General features: G+C 36.9%; 1 protein-coding gene across 1 annotated transcript; it reads right to left on the bottom strand.

Moving 5' to 3' along the window:
* Window positions 1-1,446: 1,446 nt before the first annotated feature.
* LOC116860612 (stathmin-2-like) lies at window positions 1,447-2,621 on the bottom strand. The gene has a single exon (XM_032846715.1). The coding sequence runs from the start codon at window positions 2,584-2,586 to the stop codon at window positions 2,047-2,049; it is 540 nt and encodes a 179-aa protein (XP_032702606.1). The 5' UTR covers window positions 2,587-2,621; the 3' UTR covers window positions 1,447-2,046.
* Between the last annotated feature and the right edge of the window lie 16,673 nt (window positions 2,622-19,294).

Here is a 19,294-nt window from a genome sequence, read left to right as displayed (position 1 = left end):
CATTTTTATATGAATAATTTTTAGAGGTGTCATGTTTGGCTGTGCAGTTTGGCATTAACTATTTTAGGGGACAGGGGTTCCTGGGTGGCTCAGTTAAGCATCTGAGTCTTGATGTCTGCTCAAGTCATGATCTCAGGGCTATGAGACTGAGCCCTGCATCAGGCTCTGTGCTGGGCGAGGAGCTTGCTTGAGATCCTCTCTTCCCCTCTCCTCCACCCACACACCCCACTCCGGCTCAGGCTTACTCTAAAAAAACAAACAACAACAACAAAAACAAATTATCTTAGGTGATCTGTTTCAGGTAAACAAGATGAATCACCCCCTACGTTCCTGCAGGAAAAAATGGTCCTACTGCAGACTGGCAGCCCTGGGTGACAGGATGGACAAAATGCAAGAGGGCTTGAACCTCTATCACCAAAATGGAGGGCCCTCAATATCTTTAATAACATGGTTATTAGTATCTATGGGAGTAAAAGGTGATATTTTTAGCATGCTGATTATTATGTTTTTTTGTTTTTTTTTTTTTTTTTAGTTCACAGAACTCCAATTCTTTATTAATCACAGCTTGCTCACAATGACACAGGAAAATAGCACTAATGAAGAGTAAATATGCAGGCAGCAACCTTCAGGAGTTGGGATTTGGGGGAGAAACGACTTCAAAACTGCGATAGGTACTTATGGTGGGTGTCTGGTGATTCTTAGTTGGCACAAATGCCCTGCCTAGCCCCCTTAGCTGTACCAGCCCTCACAGATGGAGTTTCTTTTTATTTTAACAGGCAGGATTGCCTCACACTGGGGAAGAAAGACCAGCTTGAGTGAAAGTCCACAGTGTTTTTGACCTTGTTCGTATGTGTGGTTTTTTTTTTTTTTTTTTTTAAAGATTTTATTTATTTATTTGACGGAGAAATCACAAGCAGGCAGAGAGGCAGGCAGAGAGAGAGAGGAGGAAGCAGGCTCCCTGCTGAGCAGAGAGCCCGATGCGGGGCTCGATCCCAGGATTCTGAGATCATGACCTGAGCCGAAGGCAGTAGCCTAACCCACTGAGCCACCCAGGCACCCCTCGTATGTGTGTTTTAATGCAACAACCAGCTCACAGTTTCCAAGTGGAAAAATATTCAGTAGCATCATGTACTTGTACTATAGGTAAGAGCTTAAAATGACATCATCAATCATGGCATCCACAAATAAGCCACCTGACACATTAAGTAATTCATTCCATCAAAAGAACTTAAACTAGAGAATTAAGCCCACTTCATGAAGAGCGAATTCGTGGCTGCTTGAACCACTGGGATTTGGATCTGTGTTCAGCAGTTTTAAAAGGTTCAACGTTTTGCTTCTACCCAGACTGATCTCAGATCTGTCTTCTCATCCATCCCTTTCTAAAGCCAAAGCACATTTGTAGCACATAATCCAGTAGAAGCAGAAGTAAATGCTATGATTGGTGTGTGTTTGTTTTTTCTTAGCCTGGTTTTGTAGTTTCTAGGCAGTTAGTAGATTATGAGTGAACAAATGTGGAGGTTTGCGTGGAATTGTAATTAATACCTGTAACCTAGGCATGGTCTTAGTCAAGTTCAGAGATTACAAAGCCGTCTAGGTCATTAGGCAATGGTGGGTTTCTAGCACCATGGACTGTCTACTGACCTCATTTTTCTGTTGGAGTGAAAAGGGCAGGGAATGGAGTTCAACATGAGGGCTTCAAAAAGAACAGACCTAGCAAATTCATTTGAGTGGAAAGACACAACATCAAAAGCCTGTTACAGGACATGTAAGATTATGAAATAACTTGCATAATGCAATACTTGTATTTTTTAACAAAAATGTAAGTATTTACAAAATAAGATCCAAGGTATTTTTTAAACATCAAGCAAAACATTCTGCAAAGAGACCGCATTGAATTTTTTTTTTAATTTTTGATTCTGTTTTTTGTTTTTTATAATGAGTTCTTTTTAAACCATGTCATACATTTCCCATACTGATATCGCATGATCCATTATAATATAGGCAGGGGGATTTACTAACAGTGGGGCGTGCCATCCCTCCATCGCTTCAGCCAGAAAGTTCAACCTGCAGCTCCTTGTTCCTGCGCACCTCGGCAGCATTCCTCTCCTTTTCCTGCAGACGTTCAATAATAGCAGCTAGATTAGCCTCACGGTTTTCTTTAATTTGTTCCATTTTCAGGATCAGCTTTTCCTCCGCCATTTTGCTGAAGTTGTTGTTCTCCTCCAAAGCCTTCTGGAGGACTTCTCGCTCATGTTCCCTCTTCTCTGCCAATTGCTTCAGCACCTGGGCCTCCTGAGACTTTCTTCTTTCCTCTGCAGCCTCCAGTTTTTTCTGGATCTCCTCCAGAGACAGGTCTTTCTTCTTTGGAGAAGCTAAAGTCCGTGGGGCTTCTGAGATGGGAGATGGTGGCTTCAGGATCAGCTCAAAAGCCTGGCCAGAGGCACGTTTGTTGATTTGCTTCACTTCCATATCGTCATAAGTATAGATGTTGATGTTGCGAGGTTCAGGGTAAAAGCAAGAGCAGATCAGTGACAGCATGGACAGCTCCTTCATTTTTTCCTTGTAGGCCATTGCTGTTTTAGCCATTGTAGGGATGTGCAGATGCTGAGCGGTGGCGAAGGCGAAGGCGAAGGGTCCAGCTACAGCAGCGGAGAGCGCGAGAGAGAGCTATTATGTTTTAATATTAAAGAGAACTGCAAACATTAGCCCATGGGTATCTCCTGGAAACAGTGCACACTCATAAAGAACAATTACTAAAAAGCTCTGTTCACTCCAATCTGGCTGTCTCGGTCTGTTTCAAACAGTGAGTCATATCAGATAAATAAAAACAGAAGATATCTTTACTCTCCTCACACAGGTAAAAACCAGTCTGTATTGAAAATGTGAATAAATGTTTTTCACTCTAAGGACTTTCAACGGATACAATCTTCCTCTGTCACTGAACATGTAAAGCACCATCTACCTGATCAATCAGATATACTCACTCCAAGACCAGTTTGGGCCTTTGACTCTTTGATTATGTAACTGGTAATAAGAGATTCAAATATTACATGTAAAGAATAGGACACAGTATTTGAGAAAAAAATTTTCTCTTATTCTTTATTATTTCTAAAAAGAATTCAAACTAATTTCCTATCACTTTAGTTTCTGCTAATATATTGTTCTAATGGCCAAAACATAAATGAAATGAACTAGCAGCTTATAAGTCCCTATTCAGAATCATTTTTAATTGAGATGGTGACTCCTTGCTGAGAATTTAAAACCATCTTCCTTTCTTAAAAGAAAAAAAAGTAATTTTCTCTCAAAGGGATATCTGCCTCTGAATGCTTTCATAATTCTGTGTAGATTTCTTTTTTGTTATGGCTCACTCATATTTACTTAAAAAGCAATCAGTAAAAGCAAATTGTTTATTTTTATTTCCCTCAAAAACATACAAAGGGATTTAATTTCAAGACAACTTAATACTTATTAATGATAAAAAATTTTAAATCTTACCAAGTAGACTGGAACTTAAAGTTACCCTTTTCCTTTACTAGGTAAGTAGATGGTTTTCAAAATTATTTTACTATACACATAGCATTCAACTTAACATTTGCTAGTGTACAATAAGATACATTTAGCAAATGCGTAAAATATTTTGCAAATGTTCTTAACATGAGGCAAGTTATAAGAAATCAAGTAAATAGGGGTGAATACTTCACACATATTTTTGCTTTTAAGGAAGAGATTATTCTTGGTTTCTGTCAAGAATACCTTAAGAAAACTTCTGGTTCTTAAAGTTAGTTCTTACATTAATTCTGCCTTTCCATTCATTTCTACAGCTCTCCCCCCAGTTTTGAATCAACATAACTAAAAAGACACTGATAGTTTCCTGAAGCATGGCAGCAACCCACTTTCACAACATCAGTTATATCCAGACTTAGGTTCCAGCCTCACAGGAAATAAATAAGAACACCTTTGGAAGAATGAAGAAGAAGATTGTCATAAAGCCCAGGAGCTCTGTAGAGGCGGCATGTCCAACCCTCAAATAACAACCCAATGGTTTGGCAGTTCATGTAGAGTTAAGTGTATTCACTTAACAAACTTTTCCGTCTGGTTCTTTCGGAAACCTTGATTTCTTACCAAAATGATAGTGAAACTTGTTAAGAAAACAAGAAGTGTTAGTATTTGATCTACTGTGAAGTGACACTTTACAAGGAGGAAAAAAAAAAGTGTATAATGGGCTTCAGAATCACAATTTACTGATAGCTGTTACTTCAGACGCAAACCTAACCTCAATAGTCGTGGGGTCCATACTGTGTTAGAATTACTGTGAAAACTATTGGGCATGATTATCAGGCCAGTTAGTTGAGAAAGTATTAAACATTACTCTTACAATTTACTTAATAAGGCAAAAAATGATCATAAAATTTTAGATAACCATCTATGAAAAAAGTAAATAATTTCAAATATTTACTTTTAAATGGATGTTTTAAGTGTTAGAAATACTTATTTGTTGAAAATTTTAATTTTCCAAAATACTAAATATCAACTAATTTTATTTTATACATAGCATAATATAAAGAATTGTATGAAGTAAATCCTGCAAATGTGAACTCATTAACTAGGAAACTATACTTCTCTTTTGATATTAAAAGCAGTTTTTAGTATCTTGACTATTTTAGGTGACCAGACTGAGAATAAAAGAATATATATATATTATGACAAAGGAGTCAAGAATATTCAGTGGGGGAGAAGACAGCTTCTTTAATAAATGTTGCTGAGAAAATTGGACAGCCTATTGCAAAAGATTGAAACTGGACCACTATCCTTCACCACATGCAAAAATTTAAGTCAAAATAGATTAAAGACGTGAATGTGAAGGACCTGAAATCACAGAACTCCTAAAAGAAAACATAGGTAACAAGTTGTCTGACATAGATCTTGGTGGTGACTTTTTAAATCTGTTACCAAAAGCAAAAGCAACAAAAGCAAATAAAGAATTGGGACTACATCTACTTAAAAAGTTTCTGCATATGAAATCTTTTAAAAAAAAAAAAAAGTTTCTGCATAGCAAAAAAAGAAACCAACCAACCAACCAAAGCAACAGAAACTCAAAACAAGAAACATCAACGGAATGAAAAAGCAACCTACTGAATGGAAGAAAATATTTGTAAATTATTTATCTGATAAATGACTAATATCCAAAATATATAAGGAACTCATACAATGTAACAGCAGAAGATCATGTGATTACAAAGTAGGCAGAAGACTCTAAAACAGGTATACAGATAGCCAACAGGTACATGAAAACATACTCTACATAATTAATCATCAGGGAAATGCATATCAAAAACTCACAATGGGGGGGGGTGGCTGCCTGGGTGGCTCAGTGGGTTAAGCCTCTGCCTTAGGCTGAGGTCATGATCTCAGGGTCCTGGTATGGAGCCCCACATTGGGCTCTCTACTCAGCGGGGAGCCTGCTTCCCCCTCTCTCTCTGTCTGCCTCTCTGCCTACTTGTACTCTCTCAATCTCTGTCAAATAAATAAATAAATCTTGAAAAAAAACTCACAATGGGATATCACTACACACAGAATGATTGTTATCAAAAAGACCGGAAATAGCAACTGTTGGCAAAAATGTAGAGAAAAGGGAACGGTTGAGCCCTGTTGGTGGAAATGTAAATTGGAGCAGGCACTATGGAACAAGTATGGAGGTTCCTCAAAAAATTAAAAATAAAGCTACAATATAATCCAGCAGTTCCAATTCTGGGTATTTATCCAAAGAAAATAAAAACACTAATTTGAAAAGACATATGCACCCCCATGTTCACTGCAGCATTATTTACAATACCCAAGATATGGAAACAACCCAAGGGCCCATCAATGAATGAGTAAAGAATTGTATGTGTGTATATACGCAGAATATTATTTAGCCATAAAAAAGAATGAAATCTTGCGATTTGGGACAATATGGATAGACCTGTGGGCATTATGCAAAGTAAAATAATAATATAGGTAATACTATATAATCATATATAATTAAATACATAATAAGAATTAAATCATATACTTACATACGTTAATAAATGTATTTTATATATAAAATAAGCTCATTGATAAAGAGAACAGGTGGGTGGTTGCCAGAAGTGAGGGATGGGGAGTGGGAGAAATGGGTGAATTGGTATTTTAGTTTAAATAACTTGAATTTAAAAAATAAGTGAGAAAATATGTATGTAAATACGTGTGTGTGTATGTGTGTGTGTATGAACAAATATTATGTATATATGGTAGAGTTAAAAGGTAGTCTTGATTCCTTTTTTATTAAATGAAATCAGTATGTAAAGCAAGGCCCTATGTAATGCTATCTTCTATTACAGTAAGTAGTTTTTCCTTCTGTGAGAATAAAACACCTGCCAAGCTTTTTTTAATGACACTAGTTCCTGTTGACAAAGTAATCTACGATGCTTTTTGCATATTTGCTCCAAACTCACTCTTTCACGTTTTCACTCAGTTGTCATTTTTTTCCCCCCACACTTTAATCCTACTAATCCTATATTATTTGTGTTTCTGTCATCTCTGGTCTCTTTGTGAATTGTCAAGCCCCAGGCAACAGGAAATCGTCTTTAGTTAAAAATGGGAACTATCATCTGACGACACTTAGCGGACTGGTACTGTATGACTCTTAAGGGAAAAACTTTCATTGTTGACCAAAACAACTAAAAGAGATTGATGTAGAGACAGAGAAGATAAATGGTCGACTCCAAACATTGGTAATATTCGATAGCAGTGTCACCCAATAGAACTTTATGCTACAATAAAAGTACTCTATCCATCAAGTACTATAATATAGTTGCTAGCCACATACAGCTATTGAACATTTGAAATGTGGTTCATAGGACTGAGAAACTGAATCTTAATTGTAATTTATTTATAATTAACGTTTAAATAGTTGCATCTGGCCATTGGCTATCATTTTGGACAATGCTGTTTTATAATATTAACCATGATACCATGGTTAATTTTGTTTGATTTCAAAGTCTAGAATGTTCATTACAAGAAACCTAAAAGAATGAGGAAGATGCTTGCATATACATGTAAAATACATAGTTTCATACTCTAAATTTCCCAAGAGATTACTGAAGGTTATTTATAATTTTCCTTAGCTAGACCTATACACATATATTTCTATAAATTAAGAATTTCTAAATATCTGGTATAAGATTTTAACTTTTCCACATTTACTATGTAACCCAAAGTGATTTAAAAAATCTAGTCGACTTAAAGCAGAATGTGATGGAATATACTCATTTTTAACTTTTGTTACAGAAACTATCCAGTCTATTTTTTTAAAAAAAATAGTCTAATGAACAACCCTCTATTCCTGTATATTGATGTTTACCCTTTTCTTTCTTTCTTTCTCTCTCTCTCTCTCTCTCTCTCTTTTTTTTTTTTTAAGATTTCGTTATTGGAGGAGGGGCAGAGGGAGAAGGAGAAGCAGACTCCCTGCTGAGCAGGGAGACCTATGCAAGGCTCCATCCAGGAGCCTGAGATCATGACCCAAGCAGATGCTTAATCAGCTGAGACATCCAGAGGCCCCTCCACCCATTTCTCTCAAAGCCCAGATTATTTTATTTTTTAAAAAGATTTTATTTATTTATTTGACAGAGAGAGATCACAAATAGGCAGGGAGGTAGGCAGAGAGAGAGGTGGAAACAGGCTCCCCGCTGAGCAGAGAACCCAGTGTGGGCTCCATCCCAGGACCCTGAGATCATGATGTGAGCCAAAGGCAGAGGTTTAACCCACTAAGCCCCCCAGGTGCTCCAAAGCCCAGATGATTTTAACACATCTCAGACATCTGACTTCAGAGGCCAACCTCTTAACTGCTACACTACGGTATAGTAAGAAACTGAATTATTGTATATGTCTGAGGAGGGAAGCCACAAATACAAATTGTTTTCTAAATAAAATGATTGATATGTGAAGAATAATGAAAATTGGATTAAATATTACAAAGCTGGGGGGCCTGAGTGGCTCAGTCAGCTGGGCATTTGTCTCTTGGTTTCGGCTCAGGTCATGATCTTGGGGTTGTGGGATCAAGGCCCATGCCAAGCTTCGCACTCAGCGGGGAGTCTTCTTAAAGATTCTCTCCCTCTGCCCCTTCCTGCACTTATCTGCCCTCTCACTCTAAGATAAATAAATAAATCTTTAAAAAAATATATAAAGCCGGGGCGCCTGGGTGGCTCAGTGGGTTAAAGCCTCTGCCTTTGGCTCAGGTCATGATCCCAGGGTCCTGGGATCAAGCCCAACATCGGACTCTCTGCTCAGCAGGGAGCCTGCTTCCCCGCTCCCCTCTCTCTGCCTGCCTGTCTGCCTACTTGTGGTCTCTGTCTGTCAAATAAATAATAAAATCTTAAAAAAAATATATATATATATATAAAGCCAAAGAGTAACGAGAATATACATCATTGTCTCATGACAACGAATACCCACAGCCTGAAACATGAAGTAAGCATTTAAGAGTTACGGTTCTGTGCTGAGTGATGAGTGAAAGAATTCACCTATGGAAAAGAAACATATACACTATTGATAACCAATGTGATAAAACTTCGCCAAGGTAGAAGAAATTTAGAAAGTAAAAAAATAGTAATAAAAACAGTAAAATATGAAAGTCTCTTTTTAGAGCTCTCCTTCTATTCCTCTACTTCTCTAGGTCAAAAACTATAGCCTCCTCAGAATCAGAGCATTCTCTGTGAATAGAATGTCTGCAGCTTCTTGAAACACGGATAGTGACTTTTCTGGCACAGATGTCTGACCGAGGGGGACAGCACCTTTTTAAATCAGTGTCTGGCATAAAGAACTGTCAAGGTCTTTGACACCGTGCAGTATTTAGCATCATTCCTGAATGTCCTCAACAATCTTTATTTCCCAAGGTTCACTTTACAAACGTTGTTTTTGGTTTTTGGTGTTTTTTATTTTGCAGTTGATTTTTGTTTTTACTTCATGAGTTATCCTCAGTTTGCAATTTCCAAACATCTTTCTTTTTTCTACTTTTATAACTTCAAGAATATGTTATATTACTAATAAGCTGAATTACTATGACTATGTCTCACCTATAGAATGAAACTAAATACTTTTATGTCAACAGAGGTAAGGAATTACTGTATAAATTATGATTACTGAAGTTAAGTTTCTAGGGTACTGTTTATATTGAGTAATAGTGCCTGGACATTATAAAGTCATCTATTTTTGGAGGCAGTTCTACCCCAAAATACCTTACAACAAAACTTATAATGGTTAAGAATGAGAGAACAACCAATGTGCTCACAACATCTCATCTCTTCTTAAATATAGCTAGCTGAAAGGCAATATACAGGAAAAATAAAATATGATCTTAAACTATGATTTACTCTTGCTGTAGAATACTAGTCATCATGTTAAATGAATTAACTGGAGAAGGAACTATACTGGATTGTCAGCCAGGACATACATCAATATAAATGTTGAGTAGAGCCAAGAAAAATACCAAATTACATAGGGTTAATAATGTCACCTATGTAAATATTAAAATACCCAGAAATCAATACACATATAAAATAAATAAATTATATAATTATATAAATACCATAGATTTATATAAATTATTTAAATACATTATTTATATGTAAATCATATTTATATATGTAAAAGTTTAAAATGCATAGAAGTCAGAATAGGAGAAATTTTTGCACATCATATATTGACAAGTAACTCATATCCAGAATACATTAAGAACATTTATAACTTAGCAATAAACCAACAACCCAAATTTTTAAACGTATTATGGAATTGGTAGACATTTCTCCAAAGAAGATATGTAAGTGGGGAGTAAACACATGAAAGAATGCTTAACATCATTAGTCATTAGAGAAATGCAAATTAAAACCACATGACATAATACTCCACACTGACTAGGATAAGGAGAAACTGGAACACTCATACATTTTTGGTGGGAATAAAAAGTGGCAGAGTGGGGCACCTGGGTGGCTCAGTGGGTTAAGCCACTGCCTTCAGCTCAGGTCATGGTCTCAGGGTCCTGGGATCAAGCCCTGCATCGGGCTCTCTACTCCGCAGGGAGCCTGCTTCCCCCTCTCTCTCTGACTGCTGCTCTGCCTACTTGTGATCTCTCTCTCTGTGTCAAATAAATAAATAAAATATTTAAAAAAAAAAAAGTGGCAAAGCCATTGTGGAAAACAGGTAATTTTACTATTTCTCCAAAATAGTAAACAAAGAGTTATGATATGATAACCAAAATTCCATTCATAGGAACATACATAGGAGAAACACAAAATATATGCTCAACTAAAACATGCATGCATATGCTCAGAAAATTTTTCACAATAGCCGAAAAAGTGAAAATGACCCAAATGTCCATCAGGTGATAAACAGCTAAATAAAAAATAATATATCCATACAGTGTGATATTATTTGGAAATAAAAAGAAACAGCGCTATAACACAAATGAGCTTTTGAAAGTATTACATTAAATAAATGTAATCAATCACAAAAAACCATAAATGTATTATTTCATTTAAATTAAATGTTCAAGGGGCGCCTGGGTGGCTCAGTGGGTTAAGCCGCTGCCTTCGGCTCAGGTCATGATCTCGGGGTCCTGGGATCGAGTCCCGCATCGGGCTCTCTGCTCAGCGGGGAGCCTGCTTCCCTCTCTCTCTCTCTCTGCCTGCCTTTCCATCTACTTGTGATCTCTCTCTGTCAAATAAATAAATAAAATATTTAAAAAATAAAAATAAAAAAATAAATAAATTAAATGTTCAAGATGAGAAAATCTATGGACACACAAAATAGATTATCAGTTGCAGAGGGCTGATGAAGTTTGAGGAGGAATGGAGGGTGACCACTAATGGATACAGGTTTCTTTCTGGGGACCAAACAGTTTTTAAATTTAGATTATAATAATGGTGTATATCCTCTGAATAGACAAAAAAATGGAATTGTACACTTTAAACAGAATATATGGCAGGTGAATTGTACATCAATAAAACTGTTAAAAACATAATATATAACATGAAACAATTTTGGAGTCATACCTTGATTAAAAAAAAAGTAAAAAGGGATGCAGCAGGGCGCCTGGGTGGCTCAGTGGGTTAAAGCCTCTGCCTTCGGCTCAGGTCATGATCCCAGGGTCCTGGGATGGAGCCCCACATCGGGCTCTCTGCTCGGCGGGGAGCCTGCTTCCTCCTCTCTCTCTGCCTGCCTCTCTGTCTACTTGTGATCTCTGTCAAATAAATGAATAAAAATTAAATAAAAAAAAGGGATGCAGAAGTTTTGATTTACCTGTGCTGCTTTTTTTTTAATGCACCATGTTAAAATTTCTAAATGTAATTATCTGTATCTGTTAGCATGTCTTGTTAAGTTGTAAATAGTTCACACTAAAATTAAATATTTAAAACATTTAAAAACAGCGCCTCAGTCGCTCAGTCATTAAGCATCTGCCTTCAGCTCAGGTCATGATCCCAGAGTCCTGGGGTCAAGCCCCGTATCAGGCTCCCTGCTTGATGGGAAGCCTGCTTCTCTCTCTCCCACTCCCCCTGCTTGTGTTTCCTCTCTCACAGTGTCTGTCTCTGTCAAATGAATAAATAAAATCTTTAAAAATAAATAAATAAATAAACAATAAAACATTTAAAAATAGGTGGTGTTTTCACATAACTATGACTTATTCTTCACAATTCTTTAAGGTATGTCCACTTGGCATACAATGAAATTGAGACTTAAGAGCTGAGTTCTGCCACATCACAAAGTTACTAAAAAGTAATACAAAGATTTGAACCCAGAACCATCAGTGGGTAGCTGGCTCTATCACCACACCACCCTCTATCACCACACCATACTGGCTAGCCATCTAATAAAGCAATTTGAAAAAGAAATAAATACTAAGGAAAATCTGGTAACATTATCAGTAATATTTAATTTTAAAAGTATTTAATGTCACTCTGAAATAATACTCAATATTTTATACTCAAGTCCTTCCAGACAGCTTATCCTCAACCTTCAAAAGAGTTTGGCATCAAAACATCTCTAGCTGTTTAGCCTGGCAGGATCTTAATTATCTCTAGCTTTCTCCAGGGTAGTTGTTAAATCTCGCACTTCTCTAATTTAAAGTCTGATGGCTTGTCAATCTCTGCTTCCATCTTAAGGCTGAAATGCTCCAGCACACAACTCACCTTTCTTCCTCTGTGTCCATGGTTTCTTAATGCCAACACATTTTCCTAGCGTAATGCAGACAACTGGCATTTCCTCCAACTTGGTTAATTTCTAACCCCGTAATTGCCAACTTCAATGTACATTAGAATCAACTACAGAATTTTAAATATAATAGTTCCCCCAGGGGAAAAAATTTTTTTAAATCTTGCATCTTCTTAAAATTTTTGTATTATTTTTCAGTTTCCTTTAATCTAGAGTTTTCTCCTCCAACCCATTATTTCCTTAGAATTAATGTTAGATGTAGTGAAAAGAAAGGCCACATGCACCCCCAATGTTCATAGCAGTAATGTCCACAATAGCCAAACTGTAGGAGGAGCTGAGACAAATTGAAAAAGAAGATGTGGTCCATATACACAATGGAGTATTACTCAGCCATCAGAAAGGATGAATACCCAACATTTGCATCAGTATAGATGGAACTGGAGGAGCTTATGCTAAGTGATATATATATGTCAAGGAGAGAAAGTCAATTATCATATGGTTTCACTTATTTGTGTCGCATAAGGAATGGCATGGAGGACATTAGGAGAAGGAAGAGAAAAATGAAGAGGAGGAAATCAGAGGGGAGACAAACCATGAGAGACTATGGACTCTAGGAAACAAACTGAGGGTTTTAGAGGGGAGGGGGAAAAAGGGATGGGTTAGCCTAGTGATGGGTATTAAGGAGGGCACTACTGCATGGAGGACTGGGTATTATATGCAAACAGTGAATCATGGTACATTACATCAAAAACTAATGATGTACTGTACTGTGACTAACATAATAAAAAAAAAATTACCAAAAAAAAAAAAAAAAAGAAAGAAAGAAAAGAAAGAAAAAGAATCAATCTGTTAAAGACCCAGTCCAACACTATTGAGTGTTCCACAGTTTAGATCTTGTATGTTCCCGGTATAGTTTAGCATGCGTCTTTGTTCTCTGTGTTTCCTGTATTGGAAACTGGATATAGAAACTATGTTGGACTTGAATTTGGTCTTTTTAGCAATCGTGTGAGGAGTGTTGTATTCTTAGACCAGGAGGCATATCATGTTTGTCTTCCTCTTGGTTATGTCAGCAACCATTGATACTCAGTGCACAGACCTGCAATTCACTGAGGCTTGCAAAACGGTGATATTCAAATTCCAATAGTTTTTTGATCTATTAACTGGAAAATATCTTACGAAGAAATACTTCTCCTTATCTACCATTTGGAAAAATAGATGTTTGGTTATTTTTCTCTATCTGTTTTTAAGATAACAGTTTCTTATCTTTTGAAGTAAGCCATTATTCATTTTAAAAATCAAATATATATATTTAAACATTTTTATGGGCTTCAATCTATTGCTGTTAATTTTTTTTTAAAGATTTTATTTATTGATTTGACAGAGAGAGATCACAAGTAGACAGAGAGGCAGGCAGAGAGAGAGAGAGAGGGAAGCAGGCTCCCTGCTGAGCAGAGAGCCCAATGCGGGACTCGATCCCAGCACCCTGAGATCATGACCTGAGCCGAAGGCAGCGGCTTAACCCACTGAGCCACCCAGGCGCCCCTATTGATGTTAATTTTTAGAGTTAAGTTGTCTCATCTTTGGCCAGTGGAAGCCTCTTCACAGCTAACACCTCCTGGGTTCCTCTGATAGGGCTACTAGTTTTGATAGCTTTCATTCTTCCCAGGATGAAAGGTGATCCAAATTACTCTTGCACATTTCCTACCAAAGACATAGAATCATCAATTTCTTCAAGACATCTTGATTTCTCTTAGTAGAATATTACCAGATTATAATCTGAGGATGAGAGATGTTACTGAGTTTACTATTTCTAGGCTTGTTTAGTAGTCAAGAGATACAGTAGCAAGAGATAGTTAAGTGTTTAAGTAGATATTTTAGAGATATTTTATCTCTAAAGAGATTTTGCCTCTAAAGAGATTTGTAGCAAGAGATATATAAACAGATATAAATAATTTATTGTTCAAAATGTAATATTACATAAGTTTATATTGATCCTTTAATTTGAATACACAATGGGGATTTAACTTCCTCTCTCTTATTACAATATTTGCTTTCATACACAAAGGATGATAGAATTAGAATATTCCATAATTACTCATTGCCTTTATCTAACCATACAAATCCAAAAGCCCCAGTGAAATACTACTAATGCTATCACTCCAATATGATCATGGGAAATAGCTAAATCTTTTTGCACTTGCAAACTACATTTTCCCACATCTTCAATAAATATGCTATATTGTAATTAATGGAGTATATCATTATTAAATGCCAAATATAGCCCTTCTAACTTTTATTTCATGTTAGTTCTACAACTATGTTTTTTTGCTCACAACTGGTCCTATGTATGGACCAACTCTTAAGATTTTATTTATTTATTTTAGAAAGAAAGAGAGAGCATGTGAGTGGGACAGAGGCAGAGGGAGAGGAAAAGAATCTCAAGCAGACCCCATGCTCAGTGTGAAGCCCAACGTGCGGCCTGATCTCATGACCCATGATCATGACCTGAATCAAAAATCAAAAGTTGGATGCTTAACTGACTGAGCCACCCAAGTGCCCCTTCATAGTTTTTTTTTAAAGTAGTATTTTCATTCACAAAACAAAAACACTCATAAGAACAGTAAGTATTAATTTAAAGATTAAATCTGTGAGCTTCACGCTGGGTATTCCCTGGATTTTCATGGAGATTGTGTTTCATAAACACAGGTTCTATCTCAATATATGGAAGAATAGATGCTATTATAAAGAGTGTTATACCCACATCTAAACCCTATAATTTCATAATCTGAGGAAAAATCCTGTGCTATTTGCCTTTGTCTTTCAGAAATCTTAAGCTCATTTAAAAAAAAAAAAAAAGCCCATAACATTTCAGTGTTCACTCCCTTAGGTGGTCAGCAAGGTAAGCGGCGGCATGCTCAGAGGTCCATTCCCACTTGTTTAGTTCCACAGGTGTATTCTCTCTCATTCTGGGAGTGAACCAAATACTGAAAAGCTTGCCAGACAGAATACATTCCAAGGGTCTCATCCTGTCTCTTTCAGAGTTTATGAGCCTGAGATTCTCTGCAGTTTGCCTAGTTTTTGACACACCCTACTCTGACGCTGCTAGCGCCTTCCCAAGGACAGACTGCACTCTGTTAGCATATACGGGCTCCGCTGTTGGCACCAAGTCTCTCAGCCTACTTGAATTTTAATAAAGATTCATAGGCAGTTGTTATGAAACAAACACCATAATGACACCCAGACAGGCTGTAGAATTATTTTTAGGCGAATGATGTGTGTGGCCCATGCCTCAGGCCCACCAAGTGATAATAATAGTAACACTATGCAGTAAGCAAAGAGAACATTTTTCATAAAAATTGCATAAATCAAAATGTTTCCTGCCATCCTTCCACTTCCTGCTCTCCTTCCTTCCTAACCCTCTTTCCACACCACACCATCAGGAGCGGCAGAGCTTAGTATCGACTACCTTGCAGAATCCAGTAACAATCTGAAGAAAAATATAGCCCTAAAGTTGTTTCAGTATTCATTAGAGAAAAATGAGGAATGGCCTTACACATATACAATAAAAATGCCCAAGCACTACGTGGTTTGAAAAGAAATTAAACCAGATCTGTTTGTCTTTTTAAAATGAGGTCAGAAATGACTTCTTCCATATTTGACATCTTTCTTCATATATATAAGCTAATATGCAGGAGTGGCATAGGGCCTGAATTAACGCACTTCAGAAAAGAGCCGTCATGTGGAAAACTCTTAGAGGGAAAGGACCACTCTTGGAAATTTAAGAAATGTTGCTATCCTAAGGAGAATAAAGAATTCCTTTATGAAGAATGCTATGTTCGACTATTGATAAATTTAGATTGCCAACACTGCTTCCAAATCTTAGAAGTCAGAGAGCCCAAATTTTGATTTCATCTAGTAGTTAAAGAAGCTAATTTTTTTTTCTTAAGCTCCCTATTTGCTCTTCCATGTACTGTTGAGAACTGCAAGATTGGCTAAATATGGAAACCATTTAAAGGAATCTTATTAAAAATCCAACTTCCTAAAATTGAACCTTAAGTGAACTCCAGCATCAGAGGAAACCAGCAAAGGGAGATGAATATGTAGCACAGTGCAAGACAGCATACAGAGGAGGTTATAGTATGAAGATCTGAGATAAGAAGCATTTTAAATCATACATTTAATTTGCCTCATTTTTGTAAAATCAACAACAACAACATCTCAGAAGGGGACAGGTGTTGTGACAGACTCGGGTACATCTGGGTCAAAGTCCTGGCTCAGCCCTTGTGGATGCCTCACCTTGGGCAACTTTTTTTGTCTCCCCGTTTCCCTAGCTATGAAAAATAGCAAGTAAGAAGTGGGGTTTTTCCTAACTAGAAACTAAGAGAGAAAAAACCAAAAAAAGGGAGCGATAACAAAACTATTTCAGCTAAGACTTTGTCTTTTAAAAAGATCACATTGATGTCAATTTTTCTGTTTCATATATTTAATTTTGTTTTCTTCTAACTCAATTGTTGACTCCTAAGCATTCCTATGTTTTTTGTTTTTGTTTTTTTTTTTTTTCAAAGGAAAAATGTTTAATTAAAGATTCAAGATTCACATCATGATAATCTAAAATTGAGTACTTGTGTTTAAACTTTTGCATTAACTTATCTTGCCATCTTTTTCCGTTTTTCTATTATTTCACCCCACCTCTCTCTATGGTTACAATGACAGATTCCCTCCCTTTCCCCAGTGGTGTATAAAGCCTACTCCTGCAAAAGCTACAGTGATTAATACTAATTTTAAAACATCCTTTAACTTGTACAACATCTTAGTAGTATCTGTTAACATTCCTTTCGCCTACTCCCCAAGTATACTGTTCAGTCCATCCTCCTGGGTAGATATGTGACATGTAATTTTGTTTTCCTTTTTGATTCTTGCTGTGGGAGGAAGGTAATATATATATTGTGTGTAAGCATTTATAGACCTCCTAGATTGTTAAAATATATCCTCCAGTAATTCTTTCAAAGAGGGTATGGAAGAAACAAACTTTGTGAATTCTTCGGTATCAAAAAATGTCTTTGTTTTTCCTTCAAAATCAAATGCAAGTTTGGCTGGGTATAGGATTCTAGGTGTAAAACCTTTTGCCTGCAGAACTTTTATGACATTGCTCCACTGACTTCTAGCATCTAGAGTATCTAATGATAAATCTGCAGTCAATCTGATTCTTGCTCCTCTATAGGTTATTTCTCTTTTTCTGGAAGCCTTTAGGATCCTTTCTTTGTCACTGGAATTCCCGAATTTCACCAAGATATGTCTAGGAGTGAGTCTCTTCTCATCAATCTTACTAGGTATTCGGTAAGCACTAACAACCTCAAGACTTGAATCCTTTAGCTCTGGAAAGTTTTCTTCTATGATTTCCTTAATTACTTCCTCTGCTCCATTCTCTTTATTACTTTTTTCTGGAATTCCTATCAAACGGATGTTGGAACTTCTTGATCTATCCTCTATGTCTCTTGACCTTTCTTTATTAATTATCTGTTTGGCCATTTGCACTGTATCCTTAGAGAATTCTTCAATACGGTCCTCTAGATTGTCCATTCTCTCTTCAAGTGTGTCTATTCTGCTATTCAGAACAACTATTGTGTTTTTTATTCCCAAGACCTCTGGAAGATAATTTTTAATATTTGCAACTTCCTCCTGTAGCTCTCTGAAGCTGCTAATTACATTTCTTCTAAAGTCTTCTTCTGTTTCTTGTATTAAGTCTGTTTCTTTAGATGTTCGCTTATCTGTCAACAGAGTTTTGTGTCGGTCTTTTTCAGTTTTCCTTAAAAACTTGATTCCTGATGGAGTACTCAAATTCGTACTTAAATGCCTTTTCTGCTTAACAGAACTTATCTCTAGTGATTTTGAGGGAGAGGCCAAAGTCAAGGTGGGACAGACTGTCCCAACTCCTTGGTTTTTCGGTACAGCCATTTCCTCTTTATTCTGGGTTTTTTGTACCATCTGATGTTTCACCAATTTTTTCTTCTCTAAGTCCTGAGCCAAATAATCATAGGCAATTTCATTAAGTCCATCTGAAGCCCATTTTTTCTCTATTTGGGAGGCTGTCTTTACACTTTCTACCTCTGAGTCCTCTCCTTCCTCCCACGATAAGACTACTTCCATTTCCCACTCTGAACCTTCTTCTTCCTCCAGCTCAGAATCTTCTACCTCTTTAACTGAAACAACCTCCAAGCCATTACTGCTTTTTTCTTCAGCTCCACATTTTATATTTACCACAGAGTGACACTGAAAGGCTGAATCCGGTTTCTCACATAATACTGAAGCTTCTTCTTCTCCCTCCTCCTCCAGCCCTGAAGTCTCCTCTTCCTCCAGCTCTGAAGTCTCTTCTTCATCCTCCTCTTCCAGGCCTGAAGCCTCTTCTTCCTCATCCAACTCTGAAGCCTCTTCTCCTTCTTCTTCCAGCTCTGAAGCCTCTTCTTCCTGAGTCTCTAAGTTGTTCACCTCCTCTGGCTCTGCAACCTTTACCTCTTTAACAAATAGAAAGCTCAAACCATCACTGGCTTCCCTCTCAGCTCCATGCTTTGAATCTAGTAGAGTTTTTTCCACTTTTTCTTGAATCCCGTACCTTCTTCCTTTCTTTATTTTTTCCTTTTGTGGGAGTACATCTTTCAGTAATTCGTTCAGAAATGGTTTTTGGCTAGTAAAACTGATGAGACTTTGCATATCTGCAAAGGTCCTTACTTCACCATCACACTTAAATATTAATTTGACTTGGCATAGAACTTTAGGTTCAAAATCATTTTCCCTCAGAATGCTGAAGACGTTACTCCACTGCTTACTCATGTCCAGTGTTGCTGATGAAAAGTCTGCTGCCAAAGTAAGTATCGCTCCTTCATCTTCTCTGGAGGTTTTTAGAATTTTCTCTGTATTCTTTGAGTTCTGAAGGACTTTTTCTTTGACCAGTTCATCCTCTCCAATCTCTCGTGTTACTTCCATATGGATGCTATGTTCTTCCCAATTGTTGTCTAGACTGCTTATGGCTTCTTCCACACTTCCCATGACTTTGTCATTTTGTGATTTATCATGT

Source organism: Lontra canadensis, unplaced genomic scaffold (genome assembly GCF_010015895.1).
Source record: "Lontra canadensis isolate GAN:19392208 unplaced genomic scaffold, GSC_riverotter_1.0 scaffold4, whole genome shotgun sequence".
Classification (NCBI taxonomy): Eukaryota; Metazoa; Chordata; class Mammalia; order Carnivora; family Mustelidae; genus Lontra; species Lontra canadensis.
Note: the sequence above shows the minus strand (reverse complement) of the source record. Positions and strands in the feature narration are given on the sequence as shown.